The 20,938-nt window shown below is 38.9% G+C and overlaps 1 protein-coding gene across 1 annotated transcript; it reads right to left on the bottom strand.

Annotated features, from left to right (window-relative positions):
* Window positions 1-1,200: 1,200 nt before the first annotated feature.
* LOC135713162 (proteoglycan 4-like) lies at window positions 1,201-3,827 on the bottom strand. Its single transcript, XM_065236273.1, has one exon. It carries the CDS (start codon window positions 3,776-3,778, stop codon window positions 2,615-2,617), a length of 1,164 nt encoding a protein of 387 aa, XP_065092345.1. The 5' UTR covers window positions 3,779-3,827; the 3' UTR covers window positions 1,201-2,614.
* Window positions 3,828-20,938: the final 17,111 nt, after the last annotated feature.

Raw genomic sequence — 20,938 nt, forward strand, 5'->3', positions numbered from 1 at the left:
AGCTCTCTGGAGTTCTCTGAACATTCCTGGAATCCCCAGAACTTTTTAAGGGTTCTCGAAACTTTCCAGAAGTTAATGGATCTGTCTTGAATTTATTGATACGCTCTTCCTTACTGATGTGGACTTCATAATGTCTTTGAAACTTCCCTGAAATCATTGGAACCACTCTTGAGATCTCCGAAAATCCCATAAGATCTCTAGACCTAGGTTCTCTGAACTACTTGGAACTTCTTTAAAGATTCAACAATATTTCTCTTTCTCTCTCTACTTCTCTGAAGTTCTCTTGGCTTCCAATCATTCTCAGGATATCTCCGAAGTTCTTAAAACTACTTCAAAGTTCCTGCAGTTTTGCTGAAGCTAATAAAACCGCCTTGAAGTTTATGAAGCTTCAATGAACTTCCCAGAATGTTCCAAAAGTTTTCGGATCTTCCCTTTTGTTCCCACAATTTTTTTTTTATAAAACTTCCCTAAAATTCTCGGCATTTCCTTTCATTACTCAGAATTTTTTGAAAGTTTCTAAAAAAATTATGAAGCTAATGGGACTACCTAGAGATCTAATCTTTTTGTTTTTCTTATGCATGATGAACCAGAGCGAACGGAACCCATTTTTGTTTTTCAGTGAATGTAAATTACATTCAATGGAAAACAATAACAAGATCTGTCCACTCTAGTTCGTGATGCATAAGAGATACAGATTTACAGATCAATTTGTAAAGAAGAAGAAGCACACTTCCCATTAATCCGCGAAAAACACTTCTATTACGTAGCAAATCTGACAAAATCGGTTGCTACTGGGCCACCGGGCTCCTTGCATCACTATAAACCATTACGTCTGACAATCGTTCAAGCCTGACGGCATGAAGCTATTCAAATGTAATGGATCCTGTTGTCAAAAAAAAATATCACTGTTCATCTAAAACTTATGCAGGCGCGTGATCAGATAGACAAGGTTTATCTGGAAGTGCATATTATAGTTCAAAATCAAATCAGTAGATGTCGTCAGACAGCAAGTTCCTAATATTGTGTGGGCACTATCTTTTATTTTTACAGTAACACTGACTGATCAGCAATTTATTTCCTCAAATTTGTGCTAATGCTTTCTGTACAATTTTGCAGAAAGCCAAACTTCTCTAATCTTTAAATAACGATCATGTAGAACCAGAAATGGAACAAAGCGTTCGATGATTTTATTAAACAGCAGGGAGGACATATATCATGTATTGCCAAAAACGGGAATGGCACTGTACAAACATCCACACTGGATGACAGTTACATAAGATGACTACAGTTAACCACTTAAACATCTAAGGATAAGGGTTGTCACTGGTCACCATAGCCGGTCGAACTCCAGACGAATCTAGAACCGCACTACCGTTTATACTGGGGACAATACTCTGATGAGACAACGATACCTCACCTTCAAGCTCCTAACCTGATCCTATCCATTGACAATGTGCCCCTCTAACCTCGGGTAAGTCGTGAGTATTCGACCCAACTCCTACTAGACATAGAATTAAGTAAATTTCGTTACAAACAATGAACAATTCACTATCGGCTCCGTAAAGCTAACACGGTTGAGCCTTCCAAATAAACAAACTAGATGAAAAAACTACAAGGGACAGCCATATGGGATTGTACGTAATGGTGACGAAGGACTACGTGGTCTTATATCGTAAATGTTATTTGTTAACTGCAGCAGGAGCTTGTGTTTTGTATTTTCGAACTTTTCAGTCTCGGAGCATTTAATTTTACATGACATGTTGGTTTACGTCTCATCCTTTAAGTCAAAAATGGATTCCGTCACGTGTAAGATTAGGTATTTCTAAGTGTGTGGCATTGATGGCCCACAGCGACTCACAAAGGGCAACTGATTCCGATCAATAGCGGTGCGGCTTCTTCATCCTTCTATGGATGCTCATGTGGGCTGCAGCTTTCGTTGTGTACTGGAGAACGATGTTCAACGCCACGCGCCGAAAGCACTGCTACTACCGCTGCTACTGATGCTGACTACCGGACACCACCACACACGGAGATTGGAACTGAATCCGATCAGCGGTTGAGGCCAGCCTTGATAGCTAGCTGCTGGCAGGAAGCCTTTCGTTGTGTACTGGAGAACACCACCACTCACTCAATCAATCGGTGATAATTTTAATTATCATAGCAACAGTTGCACATTCGTGCAATTTTCAATAGTGACATTTCGAAGAATGATAAAGTCTTAAATTCAACAGATGCGTAGAAATATTTTTAATCCATTGGTGATAAAATTGTTGAAATTGGTCCAGGGGCAGTTATTAACGTTCAAAATCTTTCATAATTTTGTTGCATGTTCCATTTTCGGTTTTCACAAAGTGTACCCCCATATACAAATCACAGACGTAGTCCTACGTCAAAAAAAACTTCATCACCATCGTCTTCGAAAAATAAAATTTGAGCTAGCTAGCGGTATATCCTGTATATATAACATAATATAAGATAATATTCCTAAATATGGGCGTGACAAATAAAAATAGGCTTCTGAAAAAGCTGATAAGCATACGACTAACCGCGACTGCCTTCGACTAAAGAATTGCCATCGTTCAGTTTGGTTGGATGCAGTGGACAGCGATTTAGGTTATTCTGTAGTTGTTGGTTCATTTTCGGTAGAAGTTTCACTTGACGATGCTGAAGTTGTTGTATCTTCTTGTGTCGTGGATTCAGGTTGTTTCGTAGTTATTGGTTCAGTTTCGGTAGGAGTATCACTTGATGAAGCTGGAGTTGTCGTATCTTTTTGGGTCGTGGTTTCAGGCTCATCCGTAGTTGTTGTTTCAGTTTCGGTAGAAGTTTCACTTGACGATGCTGAAGTTGTCGTAACTTCAGGAGTCGTGGATTCAGGCTCATCCGTAGTTATTGTTTTAGTTTCGGTAGAAGTTACACTTGACGATGCTGAAGTTGTCGTAACTTCAGGAGTCGTGGATTCAGGCTCATCCGTAGTTATTGGTTCAGTTTCGGTAGAAGTTTCACTTGACGATGCTGAAGTTGTCGTAACTTCAGGGGTCGTGGATTCAGGCTCATTCGTAGATATTGGTTCAGTTTCGGTAGGAGTTTCACTTGATGAAGCTGGAGTTGTCGTAACTTCAGGGGTCGTGGATTCAGGCTCATCCGTAGTTATTGGTTCAGTTTCGGTAGGAGTATCACTTGACGAAGCGGAGGTTGTCGTAACTTCAGGGGTCGTGGATTCAGGCTCATCCGTAGTTATTGGTTCAGTTTCGGTAGGAGTATCACTTGATGAAGCCGAAGTTGTCGTAACTTCAGGGGTCGTGGATTCAGGCTCATCCGTAGTTGTTGGTTCAGTTGAAACTGTTGTGCCAACAGTTGTAGTTGTTTGCGGCTGACAGTTTGCGTGATCTGGAATATCACACACATTGGCACTTGGATTGAAGTGTAAGCCCGGTGGACAATTCAGCTCCCACTGTTTACCAAACACACATAAATAGAACTTGTTGCAATCTTCTTTGTGGGGTGAAAATGCTCCAGAGACACAACCTGGTTCCTCCACAGTTGAACTGCAGCCAACGTTCTCCGGCCAGTCACAGTAATTTCCAGCACCGTTCCACTGGAGACCGGCGGGGCAGTCCTGTTCTACTGCTTTACCCCACACACAAGTAAGAAATTTTCCACAATTTGTCGGATGCAATAAGTACACGGTCTGCGAGTATGTTTTCTGATCAGGACATCTCTGATCGACTCCGAAGACTCCAACGATACAAGCGATCAAAATTAAGGAGATTCTGAACATGATGAAAACTGTTGCAGGACTACTTCGTAAATAGATCTTCCGAGCACTACTGAAGATGATTTTAATGTTATTACCTTTATATTGGGGCAGGTGCCTATCGTCCGTTTAATTTCAAGCATCTCTCAGAGTGCTGCAAAGCTTGATAAGCAATTTGAATCATTTCTAGATAACAATTTTACTATGTGTATACACTTAAAGTGAAGTTAATCAAGGCATTCTCTAGTCTTAAAACTGCATGAACAGCTACAAGGTAGGCCCATTCCCGATATGAGTAAGTAGCGTGAAGTGGTGTTGTAAAGATAAGAGCTGTTTTCATAGAAGTTTCACTGTAAACCCGCCCTGGACACACACATGTTCTTCAAACAAGAAACTTCCGCTGACAGCGAGATTTGTGCATTAATGAATGACTATCGGGCAGGATCAGTAATTTGCATTTCAGATCTCTATTAGCTTGACTTCTAGTTGTAAAGCCAAAGTATTGATATCGAAAAAAAAATATCACTCGAGCAGCACCCAAGTGGAGAAAAAAATTAGAACAGCAAAAATAAACGTGACGTTCGTTCACAAGCACAGCCTGCTATTCATTAGTTATTAATTGCTTTCTAAGAGCAACCGTACCAATGAGTAAATAAGGCACATTTACCAACCTCTACCATAACGCTACTTGCGTACCGGAGGTTGCTATTCAGGTGGGGGAAATAGCAATCCGCACCTTGGGAAGTAGTGAGTTCATAAATTTAGCAACCCGGTAGCAACGCATCAGACGATTGCTATTTTGAATAAACGTCAAAAGTTTGTTTTGCCGGTGTGGAAAACGGTAACTTAAATTATGACTCTGATAGCAACGACCGGTGTGGAGAGGAGTGATCAAGCCAAAATGGAAACGCTGTGCGTAAGTAAAATAGTGCCGCAAATGGCAACGACTGGTACGGTTGCTCTAAGCCGATAACTTTCTGATATGATCAATCGACTGATTTCAAGGCTTTACTGCTTCTTGCACTATAGTAGCCTGGATTTGTTGCCCTATTCTTGGCGCCAAGTACACCAATGTAGCTTGCTGAGCAGCTGATGGAGTATGTCAAAATAATATTATTTTCCTACGTTCAACTCTAAAGTGGTATTGTTGCTGCACACTGCCCACTAAAGTGGTATTGTTGCTGCACACTTAGATTTTTTGCCAAGATGGACACCGCCGAACAGCTCGGCATTTTATGTTGCTGGAATCCAGCAAAATAAAATGGCGAGCTGCTCGGTGGTGCCCATCTCGGTAAAAAAAATCCAAGTGTGTGTAACATAGAAAATTTCACATACACACTAAATATTAATTTCAAAACACTGTCAGTCTTGCTTAAAGAATGGAGTTTACCTTGTTTTGAAGCTTTAAAACTAATGAATTAAAATGCCCGACTTTTACCGAACAGTTCAGTTGTTGAAAGTTCGGTAAAAATTACCGGAGACGGTAATCTTTTCTACACAGCAAAAAAATAATTTTGATATCACATCAAAGTGGATGCACTACAATCATGTCGAAAATTTCATGTAATTTTTATGACCACATGAATAAACAAATGCAGTAAAAGCAGCGTAATGTCAGTTCATGCATTGTATTAATGATAATTTTGTACTTTTTAGCAAGTAATATTACACCATATATTCGACATGATTGTAGTGCATCCACTTTGACGTGATATCAAAATTATTTTTTTGCTGTGTAAGTGTGTAAGTACAGATAGAAAGTTTATCCACAAATCATTGTGGTGAAAGATTAAAACGAGATGACTTCAGGGAACTTCGTAATAGTTCTGGAAACTTCGTAGAAGTTCAGGGTGTTGTATTTGGATCACCCTGTTAGTTTAAGTGTTTTATGAACCACCCTATGAGTTTCATCAATACAGGGTGGCCAGACCTACCGATTTATTGGTAGTCCTATCGATTTTCGGGATGCCTACCGATTCACAGACGAAAGGTTAAAAACTACCGATGTTTCACTTTTCCTACCGAGAATCGCAGATTTTTAGTAATCTTGAAAAATTTTCAATACCTATACACAGCAAAAAAAATGTAATATCGATCAACGTAATTCAAGCTGATGTATGAAATAATGATTTAATAGCAAAAAGCAGATACAATATTACATCAATGGATGTAATTTTGTTTGCAAAATCGATGTACAACGTACAATGTGATATTACACAACCGATGGATTGACCTGGTTGCAGCAGTTTCAATGTAATAGGGTATACGTCCCTAACCTCGGTCTAATATGCAGCCATCGATTACGTTTTTAATCATAACTCATCAATGAATTTACCTGCAAACGATATTCTACTGCTAAATGGTATGCTTAGATATGCTTATCATGTCGTTTGCTATCAGAAACCACGAAAAGTTGAAAAACTTACTTTTTTTAAGACAATAACTCACGAGGGAAATGTATGTAATATGGGTCTATTGTCCCCAAATTGGGTCTATTTATGGATGCAACTTCGTCCTATCTTGTTTGATCCTCAAAAAAACGCTCTTGGTAACGTTTTCTGATGTATTTTTTTTTATCACTATCACTGTTAACTTAATGCTCTTCATTCCTCAAAACATTTCTTAGAGAAAATTTTACGAAAACTACATTAAATCACTCAATTTAAAAATTAAAAATTAAAAATTTCGCTTATCGTCTTTTGACCGCAGAATATCTAAATCAGAACATTGTGATGTTCATTATACAGGTTTGGCAGAAAAAATCTCCCTTCCTGTTCGTTCCTTATCATCCAAATGCAAAACAACATTGTTGACGTTACTCTTATTGCTATATGCTGTCAAATGAATTTCATGGGCCATAGTTAGGAACATAGAAAAGAAATGTGTCCCTAAAGTTGGGTCCATGTTTTACTTGTGAAAACGTTGTTAAACAATTAAAATAAACATAAAATATTCAAACAGCAACTGTAAGTTTTACGTCTAGTGTGTATTATCAGGTAATTCCAATCAATAAATGCCATAATCAGGCCATTTGATGATCGTCAGTCAACCTTCCCATCTTAACCTTATAAGTCATGGCGGCTAAAAACTCCGAACATTGTGATATTCTCAACCAGTTTTATTACTTACGAGAGCTGAAAATGTATTGAAATGTTGTGATATAAATTGATTTGTGTGTGGTACACATTTATCAACCATCAGTGATCAATATTTTCCTTATTTTTTGTGTAATATTCCTTAATTAATTATTTATTTGCGTGATAGGCCGAATGAAAGGACTAGACCCACATTACATACCGTAACCCTATTCAACAACTTTTTTGCTGTGTATGTTACCATTACTGATTTACATACTGATTTCGACACGTTTAAAGTAGAAATACTCAGAGGGAGAGAGGGCGGAAAGAATGTTTTGAGTCAAATGAACTGTCAAAATCTGAGCCAATCGAACATTACCATTAGATTTTTTCCGAGGATTTCTTATTTTTACTAGATTAAAGTTGAGAGTATTGTAATCGAACAGAAATTCAATCACCTTTATGTTTCGTGTGCTTCTCAAGTTTGTTAATTAATGGCACCAAGAAATGTGTAAAATATTGCGATGCAATCAATTATTATTTTTTACGTAAATCGAATCAAAAATAAAAGTCAGGTTAAACGCTAGCTTCTAGCAACGGTTGCAAGATAATTTAGGTACAAATCCCTGCTGCCGAATTGTATTTTGCTTTCTCCGCCCATCTCTCCCTCACAGTATTTCTTGTTTATAGCAGAGGAACTGACGGACAGTATATTGTTCTGGAGCAGACTCCCCCCCTCATCACAAAGGTTTCAAGTATCGGGAAAGCCTTCTTACACACTTAGTTTTTTTTTCTACCGAGTTCGGCTGTGCAAATCTCGGCAAAAAAAGTTGCACTGAGATCTCAGCAAAAGTGGCATTTGATTGCTGAGTCTCGGATAATGCTTAGCTGAATTTCAGCAAACAAATTTGCACAGCCGAGCTCGGTAGAAAAAAACTAAGGCTGTGAACCATTTGCCGAGTTAAATTTAACTCGTGGTTAAAAGTGACATTTCGAAAGTTATTCTTGATGTTCGAAAATCCCTGTGCTGTCGATTGACAAGTTTTCGAGAAGAACTCAGCCACGGTTGTCAACATTTAACTTCTTGTCTGTCAGAAATAACCACGCTCGGATAGCAGGGTTAATCGATATCTTTCCATCTTTCAAATTTTAACCAAAATTTATGATAATCCACCAAATGGTTCAGAGTCTAAAACGCTGTCCAGACTGGAGAGTTATAACAACAATCAATACGAAACTAACGATTTTAAATTGGCTCACCACTTTAGTAGCCTATTGGTCCCAAGCAAACGATTAACGTACCCTATTCTAGTTGAAATTCTATTACTACACTATGTTTGTTTTGATTCGCTATGAAAGTTTGACAGATAACATCAGGGGTGTGTGGATTCATGCAGAACATGCAGGGGTGAGTGAAATAGCTTGGGACTGCTTGGGACCGTTGTTCTGGTTCTGAGTGAGCCAAAAATAATAATGATTTTCTTCGGGACCCAGTGGTCTTAGAGTTACCTCTATGCTGTAAGTATGTAAGACCATAGAGGTAACTCTAAGACCGCTGGGTCCCGAAGAAAATCATTATTATTTTTGGCTCACTCAGTACCAGAACAACGGTCCCAAGCAGTCCCAAGCTATTTCACTCACCCCTGCATGTTCTGCATGAATCCACACACCCCTGATGTTATCTGTCAAACTTTCATAGCGAATCAAAACAAACATAGTGTAGTAATAGAATTTCAACTAGAATAGGGTACGTTAATCGTTTGCTTGGGACCAATAGGCTACTAAAGTGGTGAGCCAATTTAAAATCGTTAGTTTCGTATTGATTGTTGGTAAGACTGCCTACCGATAACTACCGATAAAGGTTTGAGAAGCTACCGATAGTGAAAAAAATAATCTGGCCACCCCATCTCAGCTGTCAATAAATCAGTGCATGCTAGAGTAACAACACCACACCACGTTGTATTGTAATAGTACGTTCAGACTACAGACACAGACAAACAGACATAACTCTTAGAAGAAAATTCTTCAAAAAATATCGTCAAGCGTATTTTCCATGCGCACTAGCACCATCTATCATCCACATTCCCAAGCAATGTTTTGCAACCGGAGCATCCCTCATGCATGCAATTTTTTCACTAATTGCTTTTCCCTCGTTCTGTCAACGCGTCAGCTGTATTGAATAAAAACAAAACAAATGGAAGTCAGTGATGTCGGCTCTACGAAATTTTCGAATTGATTGAATTCTGCAGAAATACGAATCCGTAGGAAAAAAATTCAGAAGCTAAGACTTTTTTTAGGGATTTGTTTTGTTTGCTTAGTGTGCTTTTTCTTTTGCTGAAAACAAGTTTTTAAACTAGGTAATGCATCACTTATTAGTGACCTTTCTACCACTGCTCATCATTTCAATGTGTACACAGAAGAAAAAATTAATATGTTTCATTCAATGATATTCATGGTGAAGTATTGAACATCAGTAGCTGGTAAAAATTGATAGAATGTTACAGTCATTAACATGATTTGTTCTCGAATTCTGTGTACATCGTACAACGTAATATTAGGAACGGATGACTAATGTGCAGCAGTTTTGATACAATAATCAACATCTTTTTTTTCAGTATTCACTCGGCTGTCGACAAAAGCAGGCCACTCTCGATGTGTGCCACGCGATCGTCTGTTTTCTCGGCAGCAACCATTGTGTGGTCCTCCTCATTGTTCTTCATCAGCAGTTCTTTAGGTCGATGCGTCGTCGATTTTGGAAAGCAACCGTTTCGTGATGAGCGTGTGAGCGCCCCCCGATGGCGTAATTGCCATATAAGGAAACCACTGGAAGCGGCTCCAGTTCTGATGGAGGAGGTTTTTTGGATAGCGGAAGATAAAGTGTTTATTGTGTTGTACCTTTTGACTATAGTTTTAAGATGTATTGTCTAGTCACCAAGAATCTTCGGCTCTGTAAAGTTAATTCGTTTGAGCCGAATCAAATAAATTAATAAACAAACAACTTTTTTTTTCTGTATTCGTCAGATGTGGTATGTGTCTCCAGTGGGATGCCTTGACCTCTTATCATTTGCAAGAGCTGACATCTACTAACAAGACATGAAAAAGAACTGGCATCACTGATAAGTTCGAAATGAGGTGGCTTGCTCAATGCTTCAGTGGCGCCACCATGACAAATGCAAGCACATTCCCAACTAAAAGATTATTTGCGATGAATGTGATTGTGAGTGTTATGTTGGTTGTCAAATAATTGCAACACAGAAACCACCATCAAGATAGCGCTATAACATGTTATAACCAACAATCAATACGAAACTAACGATTTTAAATTGGCTCACTACTTGACTAGCCTATTGGTCCCAAGCAAACGATTAACGTACCCCTAGTCGAACAGTCTAGTCGAAATTCTAGTACTACGCAATGTTTGTTTTGATTCACTATGAAAGTTTGACAGATAAAATGAGGGCTTAGTGGATTTTCCTATATTTCGAGGGGTGAATCGCTTAGCTTGGGACCAAAGAGAGTACCAGAGCTGAGCCAAAAAGTTGAGCACGTTATTTCGGGACCTTCTAGTCTTAGAGTTACCTCTATGTTATAACTCTCCAGTCTGGACAGCGTTTAAGATAATTCCATGAAAATCGCGTAAAATTCGGAGTTCTCTCTAGTGTGAATCGAAAAAAAAGCGTGTTCGTGGAGTGTAAGCGAATGATTCCGGTTCGTAATTCTGAGAATTGTTGATTGTTTGACTCGCGTCGGTGACATAATCTCGCAATGTCGAACATTCCGGTTCCCGCACCTCTGTGATTGGATGGAGATAGCGAGGAAGTTATAAATATCTTCAAGCTCCAGTGGAAGTACTATCATAGAGGTAACTCTAAGACTAGAAGGTCCCGAAATAACGTGCTCAACTTTTTGGCTCAGCTCTGGTACTCTCTTCGGTCCCAAGCTAATCGAATCAAAACAAACATTGTGTAGTACTAGAATTTTGACTAGAATGGGATTCGTTAATCGATTTGCTTGGGATCAATAGGCTAGTCAAGTAGTGAGCCAATTTCAACCCGTTAGTTTCGAATTGATTGTTGGTACTATGCTGTAACTAAAGAATTGACAACGAAGCCGGCGGCACAACAAACAGCAACGTTGATGGCCATCATGGGACCAGATGCAGTTATGCTGATTGACGAGCTTCCTTTGACTGCAGCACAGAAGGCAATCTTGGAGGCAGCGCGAGAACACCTGGTTCCACAGCAAGACGTACGAGTAGAAAGAGCGGAGTTCAACACAATTTGCCAAGAAGACGGAGAAAGAAATAAAGATGTTGTAAAAAGGATGAGAAAAAGAGTGAAGAATTGTGGATACACCGAAGCTCAGCAGGAGGAAGTGCTATAGTACTCGATGATTGCTGGTATCGGAGACCATCAAATGCGAAAGGAACTTCTCAAATCAGGGAATTTAGCGGTAGCCGAAATGGTGAAAAAAGGAAAGGAACATCAAGAGATCGAGGAGCTAACCAAGTAGTACGAAATGATGACGTCAAGCAGAGAAGGAGCAGGAAATATCTTCAAAGTGACGGCCAAAAAGAAGATGGAGAAGCGGTGTCGATTTGCCTGGGACAGCGGTTTTCGAGCAAAACAAATGTCCTGCCTTTGGAAAGAAATGTCTGGAACGCGGAGGAATGAATCATTTCAGGATTGTTTGCCGGAGAAAAAACAAAGGGCCTTATTAAGGGTGTCACTACACGGTGATAAGGAAGTGATACTCAGAATAAGAACCGTGATTGCCGTACAAATCAAATAGGAATCACTTCACCATGACGACAAGTGACAAGTTTTCACCGTGAAGTGACATCCGTAATAAGCCCCAAAAAGAAGCAGGCCAAAAGGTACGTTCGCCGAGTGGATGACACCAGAGACGTTGAATAGAGACACTTCTTCTTCATCATCATCATTCTTTTATTTAACGTCGGTCTCTGTTCCGCAATCTAGTGCCAATCACCGACGGACATCGATTGCCATCCATTGACGGCAATCGAATGTGCAGGAAGGCAACTTCCACACCTGCGTAGGATATCGCACCCATTCAACACACATGACCAACGGCTTTACTTCCCTTCCAAAGAAGACGTGACCAGAGATTTTTATGCCTCAGAAAAATCCCACCGATGTCGGCTGGGATTGAACCCAGACCCATTGGGGTGAGAAAGCAGTCGTGCTTACCACTACACCACCGACGCCGGCTACTTCATCTATCACCAGGATACATTTTGAGTTTTGAAAGCATAGAATGAACCCGACGATATGTCTATGCTGTAAGTGAGGTGAGTTCGATTGTCACCACCTCACTTATTAGGTTTTGCACCGTCGGGGTTAACCTCAATCTGATGACAGTTTAGTGGTACTGTTTACGTGGACTTAGCCGATTTTTTCTTGGGTGGATTTTCTCGATAATTTTTCAGACTGCAGTGAGATGTAAACCACACTTTTGCACTGTCCATGAGCAACATCTTTTCACCGCGCTGTTCCTCGACAATTTTCAAGTTAAAATTCGGAAATTTTAGAATTTGTTTTTTTCGAAAAAACGACTAAGTGCTCGTAAACAGTACCACTGAACTGTCAAAAAGGTTCAGCCGATTAACACTGAGTTCATTCGTGACGTCACGCTGCAGAACCTAATAGCATAGACATATCGTCGGGTTCATGCGCATTATTTAAGCTTTTTAGGTCTTTATTACATACTGCTTTCCCAATCACTAACGAACTCCAAACATCCTAAAATTGAGTGAAAATTAGCAAACACTTGTATTGAAACTTGACTACCGATAGCCGAGGGGTACCTAAATATAGCCATACGGATAGCAATATGCGGCTATGAGGGTGTTAATAATCGATCATAACAATAACAATGACGATAATAACATGTTGGACGACGGCAGTAGTGGTTCCAATTTGTCTCATCAAGTCCCAGGTTCAGATCTCCGGATTCGAAGCGACCACCGTACCGGAGCAACAACAGGGTGATTGTGACGGAGCGTGATTATTAAATATTATAATAGGATCCGAAGCCAGCTGAAAAGCCGTCATTGGCTACGGATTGGCGCTTACGGAGTGACTCCACTCCACTCCATTGATGAAGACACTTAAAACAAATGACCAAATTTGCAGCTAGTAAAAATCATTTTCCAGCCAATTTTCCATTTTTCGATTGGAAGACATCGGCGAGGATGCGATGTGATGGTGCCTCCTGACTATAGGTGGAACACGTGACGCTCGAAACGTTGGTGGGAGGGAGGGGGGAGGGGGAGGTCTGCAAGCTATACTATCGGGTCAATTTAATTTTGGCATTAAATTTTAATTAATTTATGACTTTGAATAATTACAGTCGATTGCGGGCGAGCGGGAAGAACGAGTCGATTCCACCCGGGCAGTTGCGGTTCTGGCAGGATGCTGTTGATGACGTGCCCGTTGATGTTTGATAGGCTTTCGAAGTTCAAAACGAGCGCGTGCGACTGGACTGACTGAAGTGAGTATTGTTTGTTATTGCTATGCCTACCGCTAAAACTGTCGAAGCTAATGATGGCAATGATTGAGAGATTAGCGAATGCTCTCTGCCATCGCCATAGCCGTCGTCAGCTTTTACGGTTATGGTTGTTGATGGGATTGGTAATTGCCGGGCAGTCACTATCACGCTGAGAAGTTCGGAGGAGAACGTTTTTCGGACACAATGTGGTTGCAATTAAAATTTTGATTGAAATTAGAATAAATAACAAATTGGCGGAGTGGTCTCAGCATAGTGTGCTGTGCTGTGCCGCTGTGGCAGTCGAAATCAGTCATGATGTGAGCTCGCAAAAATGAGGCTTTAGGCTAAAGGGCTGCGAGATTGGTTTTGATTCAATTCATAACTTAAATTCTCGAAATTAGACAACTTTCAATATCCCAAAATGAGGGATCAATTTTGTTTAATTCAAATTAAATTAGTAGGGGAAATGTCTCTAATGTTGGCCTATGGAGCGAAGCTAAAAATCTGCTATTTATCAATTTTATCTAGATGAACGCGTTATTGGGACGTTACTAATGGATATTTTTGGTTGCTCTTGAAAATTTAGTCGATTGCTGAATTTATGTATGGGCCCAAATTAGGGACACTTAGGCCGACATTACCTGCATTTCCCCTATCCCATCAATTTTCAGTATCTGAATGTTTTTCTTTTGCCTAGTGAATGGCATTCGCTCAACAAAATCACTCTTGAGCACCTTAAGTGGTGCATAGGACCTACGTGAAAGATTTCCAACCTTGGCGGCTCCTTTTTTTAGGCTCCATCTTCATGGTTTGCCTCTGCTACGTTATCCTTGCGGGTTCCAATCCAACACTTTCATGAAAATTTCGTTTCCGCCCCTTCGTATTGTGTGGTCAAACCACCTCCGTGTTCTCGCTTTTCAGTTGATCAAGAATTCCGGATGTTCATAACCATTAAGGGACTATTCTAATTTTCCATTTTTCTCAGTAAAAATACTCATGAACACCAGCAGGATCCTTTCAAAAACGATACAGTATTAAATTTTTCAACGGTAGATCAAGTTTTGGAGCATCTCAGATGAATCAATTTATCAGGAAAAGTGAACAAGTGTTCCGCTTCCTATGTCCCACGGCCAAAAATTCTGCTCACAACACTCTTTTTGTCTTCTTCCTATTCACCACCTCCTGAATCGATCGCTTAGTGTCTATAGGCTGTTTCTATGCACCACCAATGTAGAGTGCGCTAGGCGATTATGTCAACCAAACCGTTTGTTTACATCAAAATAACATTTTTTTTACATCTCAAATTAACGCATATTTTTATCCATATCTTGCATATTTCCATCGGGAGGGGACTTATTTTATATTTTTTCACATATTTGAACAGATTTACAGCTCAAATAACACCACATTAAAAATCCGGATGATCAAAACCGCTGGGGCATTTTTATAAATATTCACTTTTCACTGCAAAATCTATACAGAAACATCACTGCAAAATCGATACAGAAAACAAAATATTCCTGCGATGGATAATTTAATCAGAAAACGTAAAAACATTTTCCTCTTCCTATGGCTTCACGGCGAAAATTTCAGCTCTCATCATTTTTTGGTGGTTCTCCTATTCACCATGAGAGGCTGAAACGATCGCATAGTTTCTACTGGATTCGCCTATTAATTTTTACTGAAAGTCAGATGGAATTATCCGTGGAATTCTATTACTAACCATTGAATTCTCTTTAGAATTCCAAAGTAATCAATACGTGATTGATATTCTCATTAGAATCCCTTAGGAATTATCATCAGATTCAGATTCTCTTGGAATTCTCACCACAATTCTAAACAAATTCTTGTCAGAATTCCTTCTAATCCGATTTAGTTTTGTCATCCAACGTGGACTAGTAGAAATACATGTACAATTTTTTTATTTTTCTTTAATTTCATTATTTTTCCTGCTTGTAAGAGCTGCTCTGATTTGTTTTTTTTTTTGTAACGTTTTTAATTATTCTTCCTTTATTCAAACATGCACAGTTCATTCGTGTTTTACCTTTTTCGAGATTTTGGCACGAGCGTAGTATAGACATCGCTATATCATCAATGAGACGCACTTGAAGCCCGAAATGAACGTCTTCCTTCTAAACTTTCGGCTCGTAAGACTTGACCGCGCCAGCTCTGGAGGTAGGGGGATTGGCGATCGCTGCCAGACGGCACATCAGGTGCTACCAAGCTTCCAGCTGAAAACAATCGAAGCCATTGGGGTTGAGGTGAGCACATCACTTGGCCCAATCTCCATCATCGCACCCTACTGCCCCAAGCAAACCAACAACAGAGACGGGTCGTCAGTGGCCCTCCAGCAAGACATCATCAAACTCACCTGAAGGTGCGGGAACTTCATCATCGCTGGCAACCTAAATGCCAAACACCAAGCTTGGGGCAACGGTCGGCGCAATCGAAACGGCCAAGCCCTTCTGGAAACTAACAAAAATCCTTAAAAATAAGCCAAGGCCCATTCCACCACTTGTACCGTTGAATCAACCCAATGATTCAGTCGCCCATCTGATAACCCCTGAAGAGAAGGCTGATTCTCTTCAGGGGTTGCCAACAATTTTCAAATTGCCAACAATTTTCCTGTGGCTGAAGAACTGTTGGCCTATATCAAATCATCTAAAAACATGAAGGCCCTGTAGTAGATATAAGTTTAATGTTAAATAAATAACTCAACAATACCAAAACATGTAAATTTCTAAGTATATCAGGCATAACATTTGATAACGGCACAAAATCATTTGTAAACAAACTTTCTAAGGCCCTTTACACGCGAACCAAAGTACGCCCACGCAAACCAACCACATCATTTGATAGGGACAACTATCACCTTTCCGAAAGTGGTATTGGTTGGCGTGGGCGTACTTTGGTTCGCGTGTAAAGGGCCTTAGAAAGTTTGTTTACAAATGCTTTTGTGCCGTTATCAAATGTTATGCCTGATATATAATTCAGCTACACCCTTTACTGGTAGCGAAGTGAAAACTGACTGATTGCTTTTCACATTTGTTTGAGTTTCCGAATCAGATTGAAGTTAGATTAATTATTTCAGTAAACTTGAAAAGAAAAGCAATTTTTTTTTTCTTTATAATTACAGACTACGAAAATCCTCATGATTCTTGGTTTTTGTTGAAGGACTGAGAATTATTAATTAGATTTTTAAATTTTTAAATATTTTGTTCTTTAAATCAAATTTGTAACTTTGATTTTTTTTCTCTTCCAATGACTCTAAAACTTTCCCAAGAATCTGACATGTTGACATATTGTCAAAGTTCAACAGTCTGGCACTTCAAAGATTAACAATGTTGACTAGAATTCTAAGGACATGTTTAGCTCGAGAAATAATTTTAATGGGTTCTTAATAAATATTAAGGTATTTTAAGGAGAACCGTTGCATGGGTTCTGATAATAATTTCAACAAAATTCCGAGGGGGACGACTCTATCTACGATGCAGGAAAGATTGTGTTTTGCTGTGGCTAGTTGCGCGCACGCTGAGTAGATAAAAAGAAGATTGATAACGATTCTGAAGATTTCCTGCAAAAAGATGATGCGCGATGCAAGTAGATGCCAGAAATGAAAGAAGATTTTTCGAAGATTGATTCACTAGTGTGGGATTTTTTGAGCATCTAGAATTAAGATTTAGATGTGTCCCCCCCCCTCGCAAAATTCTGAGGAAATTTTCAGGAGTGTTCTGAGGAAAATTTCATGAAAATTATTAGCAAACTGCAATAACAGCATAGAGGTAACTCTAAGACTAGAAGGTCCCGAAGAAAATCATTAATATTTTTGGCTCACTCAGTACCAGAACAACGGTCCCAAGCAGTCCCAAGCTATTTCACTCACCCCTGCATGTTCTGCATGAATCCACACACCCCTGATGTTATCTGTCAAACTTTCATAGCGAATCAAAACAAACATAGTGTAGTAATAGAATTTCAACTAGAATAGGGTACGTTAATCGTTTGCTTGGGACCAATAGGCTACTAAAGTGGTGAGCCAATTTAAAATCGTTAGTTTCGTATTGATTGTTGATAACAGGTCGAAGCTGAATTTCAAAAGGTTTCTGAAAAATACTTATAGATAAATCTGAAGAAATTACCAAATGAACTTTAATGAATATAACAAGAGTATTTTATACATATGATAAACTGAAGTACGAAGTTTCATGAGAATACCAACAATACTGTAGAGTGTATATCTAAAAATTTAGTAGATGGTGAAAGTTTGAAGGGAATTCCAAATAGAATCAAAATTGTTTCTAGTGTGTCAGAAATTTTACTTGTGAATATGTATTTTTTAAATCATCATAATTGAGTGGAAAACAAAATAAAATTGTTGATTTTTGTGACTTTTGTCGAGGTGGGGTGACAAATCTAAATCTCAATTCTAGGTGCTCAAAAAATCTCACACTAGCGAATCAATCTTCGAAAAATCATCTTTCATTTCTCGCATCTACTTGCATCGTGCTTCATCATTTTGCAGGAAATCTTCAAAATCGACATAAATCTTCCTTCTATCTATTCAGCGTGCGTGCAGCTAGCCACAGCAAAACACAATATTTTCTGCATCGTAGATAGAGTCGTCCCCCTCGACTTTTGTGAACTTTATTCCAGGATGGTCTAAAATAATCATAAGTGCCATTTTTTTATATCTAATTCCAACCCATACTTTAAGAAACATCTAAAATAAAATGTTTTTAACAAATGTTCAAGTTAATTTTTTTTTTTTTTTTTCCTTTGGTTTGTTTTTTTTTTCGTCGATCTTGTTTTCCGTGCTGAGCACCAATGCTACCGACGTGCCAGGAAGGCAGCTCCCACACCTGGACCCTACCTATCGACCCATCAACTCATGAACCGGGGACCAACGGCTTTACTTCCCATCCGAAGGAAGGCGTGATCAGAGATGTTATGCCTCAGAACATCCCGGCGGCGCCGACTGGGATTGAACCCAGGCCTGCTGGGGTGAGAGGTAATCACGCTTACCACTACACCACCGGCGCCGTTCAAGTTAATTATGATTATTGAAAAAAAAATCTAAATACTAATCGTTAAGAGTTGATTATATGGATAACATTAAAAGGACTATTATTGCAAGGTTATGATTTTTTTATAAGTATTGATAAAAAAAATATGTTCGAAATACTCAACATTTACCGAAGCTGGAAAAATATAATTTTAAAGATTCCGAATTTTAAAAATCTGACACTGGTGAAAATAAAATTCAGATATCGAGAACAACATGAGTTCGTAACCTTAAAAAATCTATTCATTGGATCTTATTTTTTTTGCAAGCTTAAGATTCTTTAACAATTCGTAAAACCAATTTATCGATTTTCTACCCTGGTTATTTATTAATTCTGGTTTTATACCTAATGTTATTGAGCATGATTCCCGTCATCTTTATCAATAATTTGAATGAGATAACTTGAAACTTGTTATTAAGAAAATTCTTGGGAAAATTTTAAAAAAATATGTTGTTAGGGGTTTCAGAGGATTATAAGACTTGAAACTAACTTAATTTTAATGAGACTAGAAAAACTTGAAACTTGAAGACAATCCCTAGAGTTTTGAAAGGTTCTGGCACCATGGATACATTATTTATAAACATGTTGTATTTTTGGGCAAATTCATAAAATATCGGTGACATATGCCGAAGTATGAAGCTTAGACTGAAAATTCAGTTTCGGTTAAACGACGAACGACCTAGTAATCCATACGGTAATAGCATTCGGTATAATCACAAACGAAGTTACAGACGGAGCGGCTCGAAAACTTTGGTGACTAACCTGCTATTGCAATTTTTCAGTGTACCACATGGCAACACCACTACTACTGGATTGTGCCACATGGCAACACTACTACTGGGTTGTACTAGCATTTTCACCAAATGTATTAGAATGTTTTGTTTCTATCTCTTTCACTCTACTCAAAACTGAAATGCATAAAAAAAAATGACAAAATGATACACTGTCACACTGTCAAAGAAACCATCATCACTCTCATAGTTCTTCTATTCTCCACGAGTGCCAACTTTGATTTGCCAATAGCTTAGAGAAATAATTATAATAGAGAGCTCACTTAGTCATTTCCCGAACAAAATAATTTCAACACTGTCATGTGCGCAATCTATTGATAAACGGGTGAAGCTTTTTGTTCCTACCCTGTGCATTTTGTGTTCGTACCGTGCGCACGCATTATTAATTACCGGCGCATTTTCTTTGACAATGAAAACCGAGATGACAACTTGATCAGCTGGAAGTTAAACTCGATTGGTTTTAGAATAGGTCCTATCTTCATTTGTCGATCGAATAATCGATTAACTTTATTCGCATTCTACCTCGATCTGAGCGATGGATTTGCAATCAACAGTTCAAGGTTTGAGCGTGATTGCGTGAGTCAATATTGAAAATCCATCGCGGTTGTGGTAGAAACCGAATAAATTCAATCGATTCTTTGATCGAAAAATTGAGATAGGACCTATTATAAAATCAGTCTAGCTATCACGTCACCACAATAATAAAAACAACCTCAGCTCCTCGACACTTTTTCTCTTTGTTCTTTTGTAGTTCTACCAAAATAGGATCGCTTAGAGTATGGATGAGCATCCAGTAATCTTCTTAAGCTTTTTAGGCTCCTCGCGAAGGTGGGTTACTATGGTTTTGGTTTTGCAATGCTTTGTCTTTGTCAGTCTTAATCAATTCTTGCTTCAACTTGAGATTATGCTCTTCCAATTCCACATTTTTTTTCCGCCATAAGTACGTGACTCGCAGGGTCTGCCAGATAAGTATGATCGTGCTCAATGCTGTTCATTGTTTTATTCTGGTTGATTCTGCGCTCCTGAAGAGGAATCTCAGGGTCACATGTTGTTTCTGCGATTACAACTTCTCCGGTGATCTCTAAATTTTCTCCACCGCTATCAGGAACTTCACGAGTGTCCACATCAAGAATCGTCCCTTCTATTTCTGCATTAGAAACATTTCTAAATGGATATGAAGGAATTTCTGTTGTTCGGAGTCTAGAAGAGACTATTTTTAGGACATGTATTCTTTGTTTTAATCGTTTCATAGCGTTTCCAACTTAATACCCTTGGCTCTTATTAAGAACATTTGCAAAATCCTCATCGCAGAAATGATCAGAACATATGTAGCTTTCGGAAGAAAACTGTTGTACGCTACAAAATGATTTCCATGCATCCAAATCTTACGTGCTGCGGATTCTGTAAACGAAACCAAAGTGTACCTGTTTTTCAATAATATTTTGAAAAAAGATTTCGAGCATGGTCCCGATGAAACACTTTTACATTCGCGTACTTCACACCTTTTGTCGACCATTTTAGCCGGAGTGTTTTCAAATATATCAAACATAATTACTTGTTTGGTAAGTTGACAGCTGACAGTTCATCGTACATGTAAAATGCGCACGCTTGCTGTGAATTAGTTCACCCGTTGGCTGTCATAATTGAAAGAGGCGTTGTTTCAGTGATACGAAGTTCCCTTCGAAATGAGCTCTCTATTATAATTATTTCTCTAAGGTATTAGTCATATTAGTATGTGGTACA

Source organism: Ochlerotatus camptorhynchus, unplaced genomic scaffold, assembly GCF_037179485.1.
Source record: "Ochlerotatus camptorhynchus isolate MF236.1 unplaced genomic scaffold, CSIRO-AGI_Acam_v1.1 ptg000540l, whole genome shotgun sequence".
Taxonomy (NCBI): Eukaryota; Metazoa; Arthropoda; class Insecta; order Diptera; family Culicidae; genus Ochlerotatus; species Ochlerotatus camptorhynchus.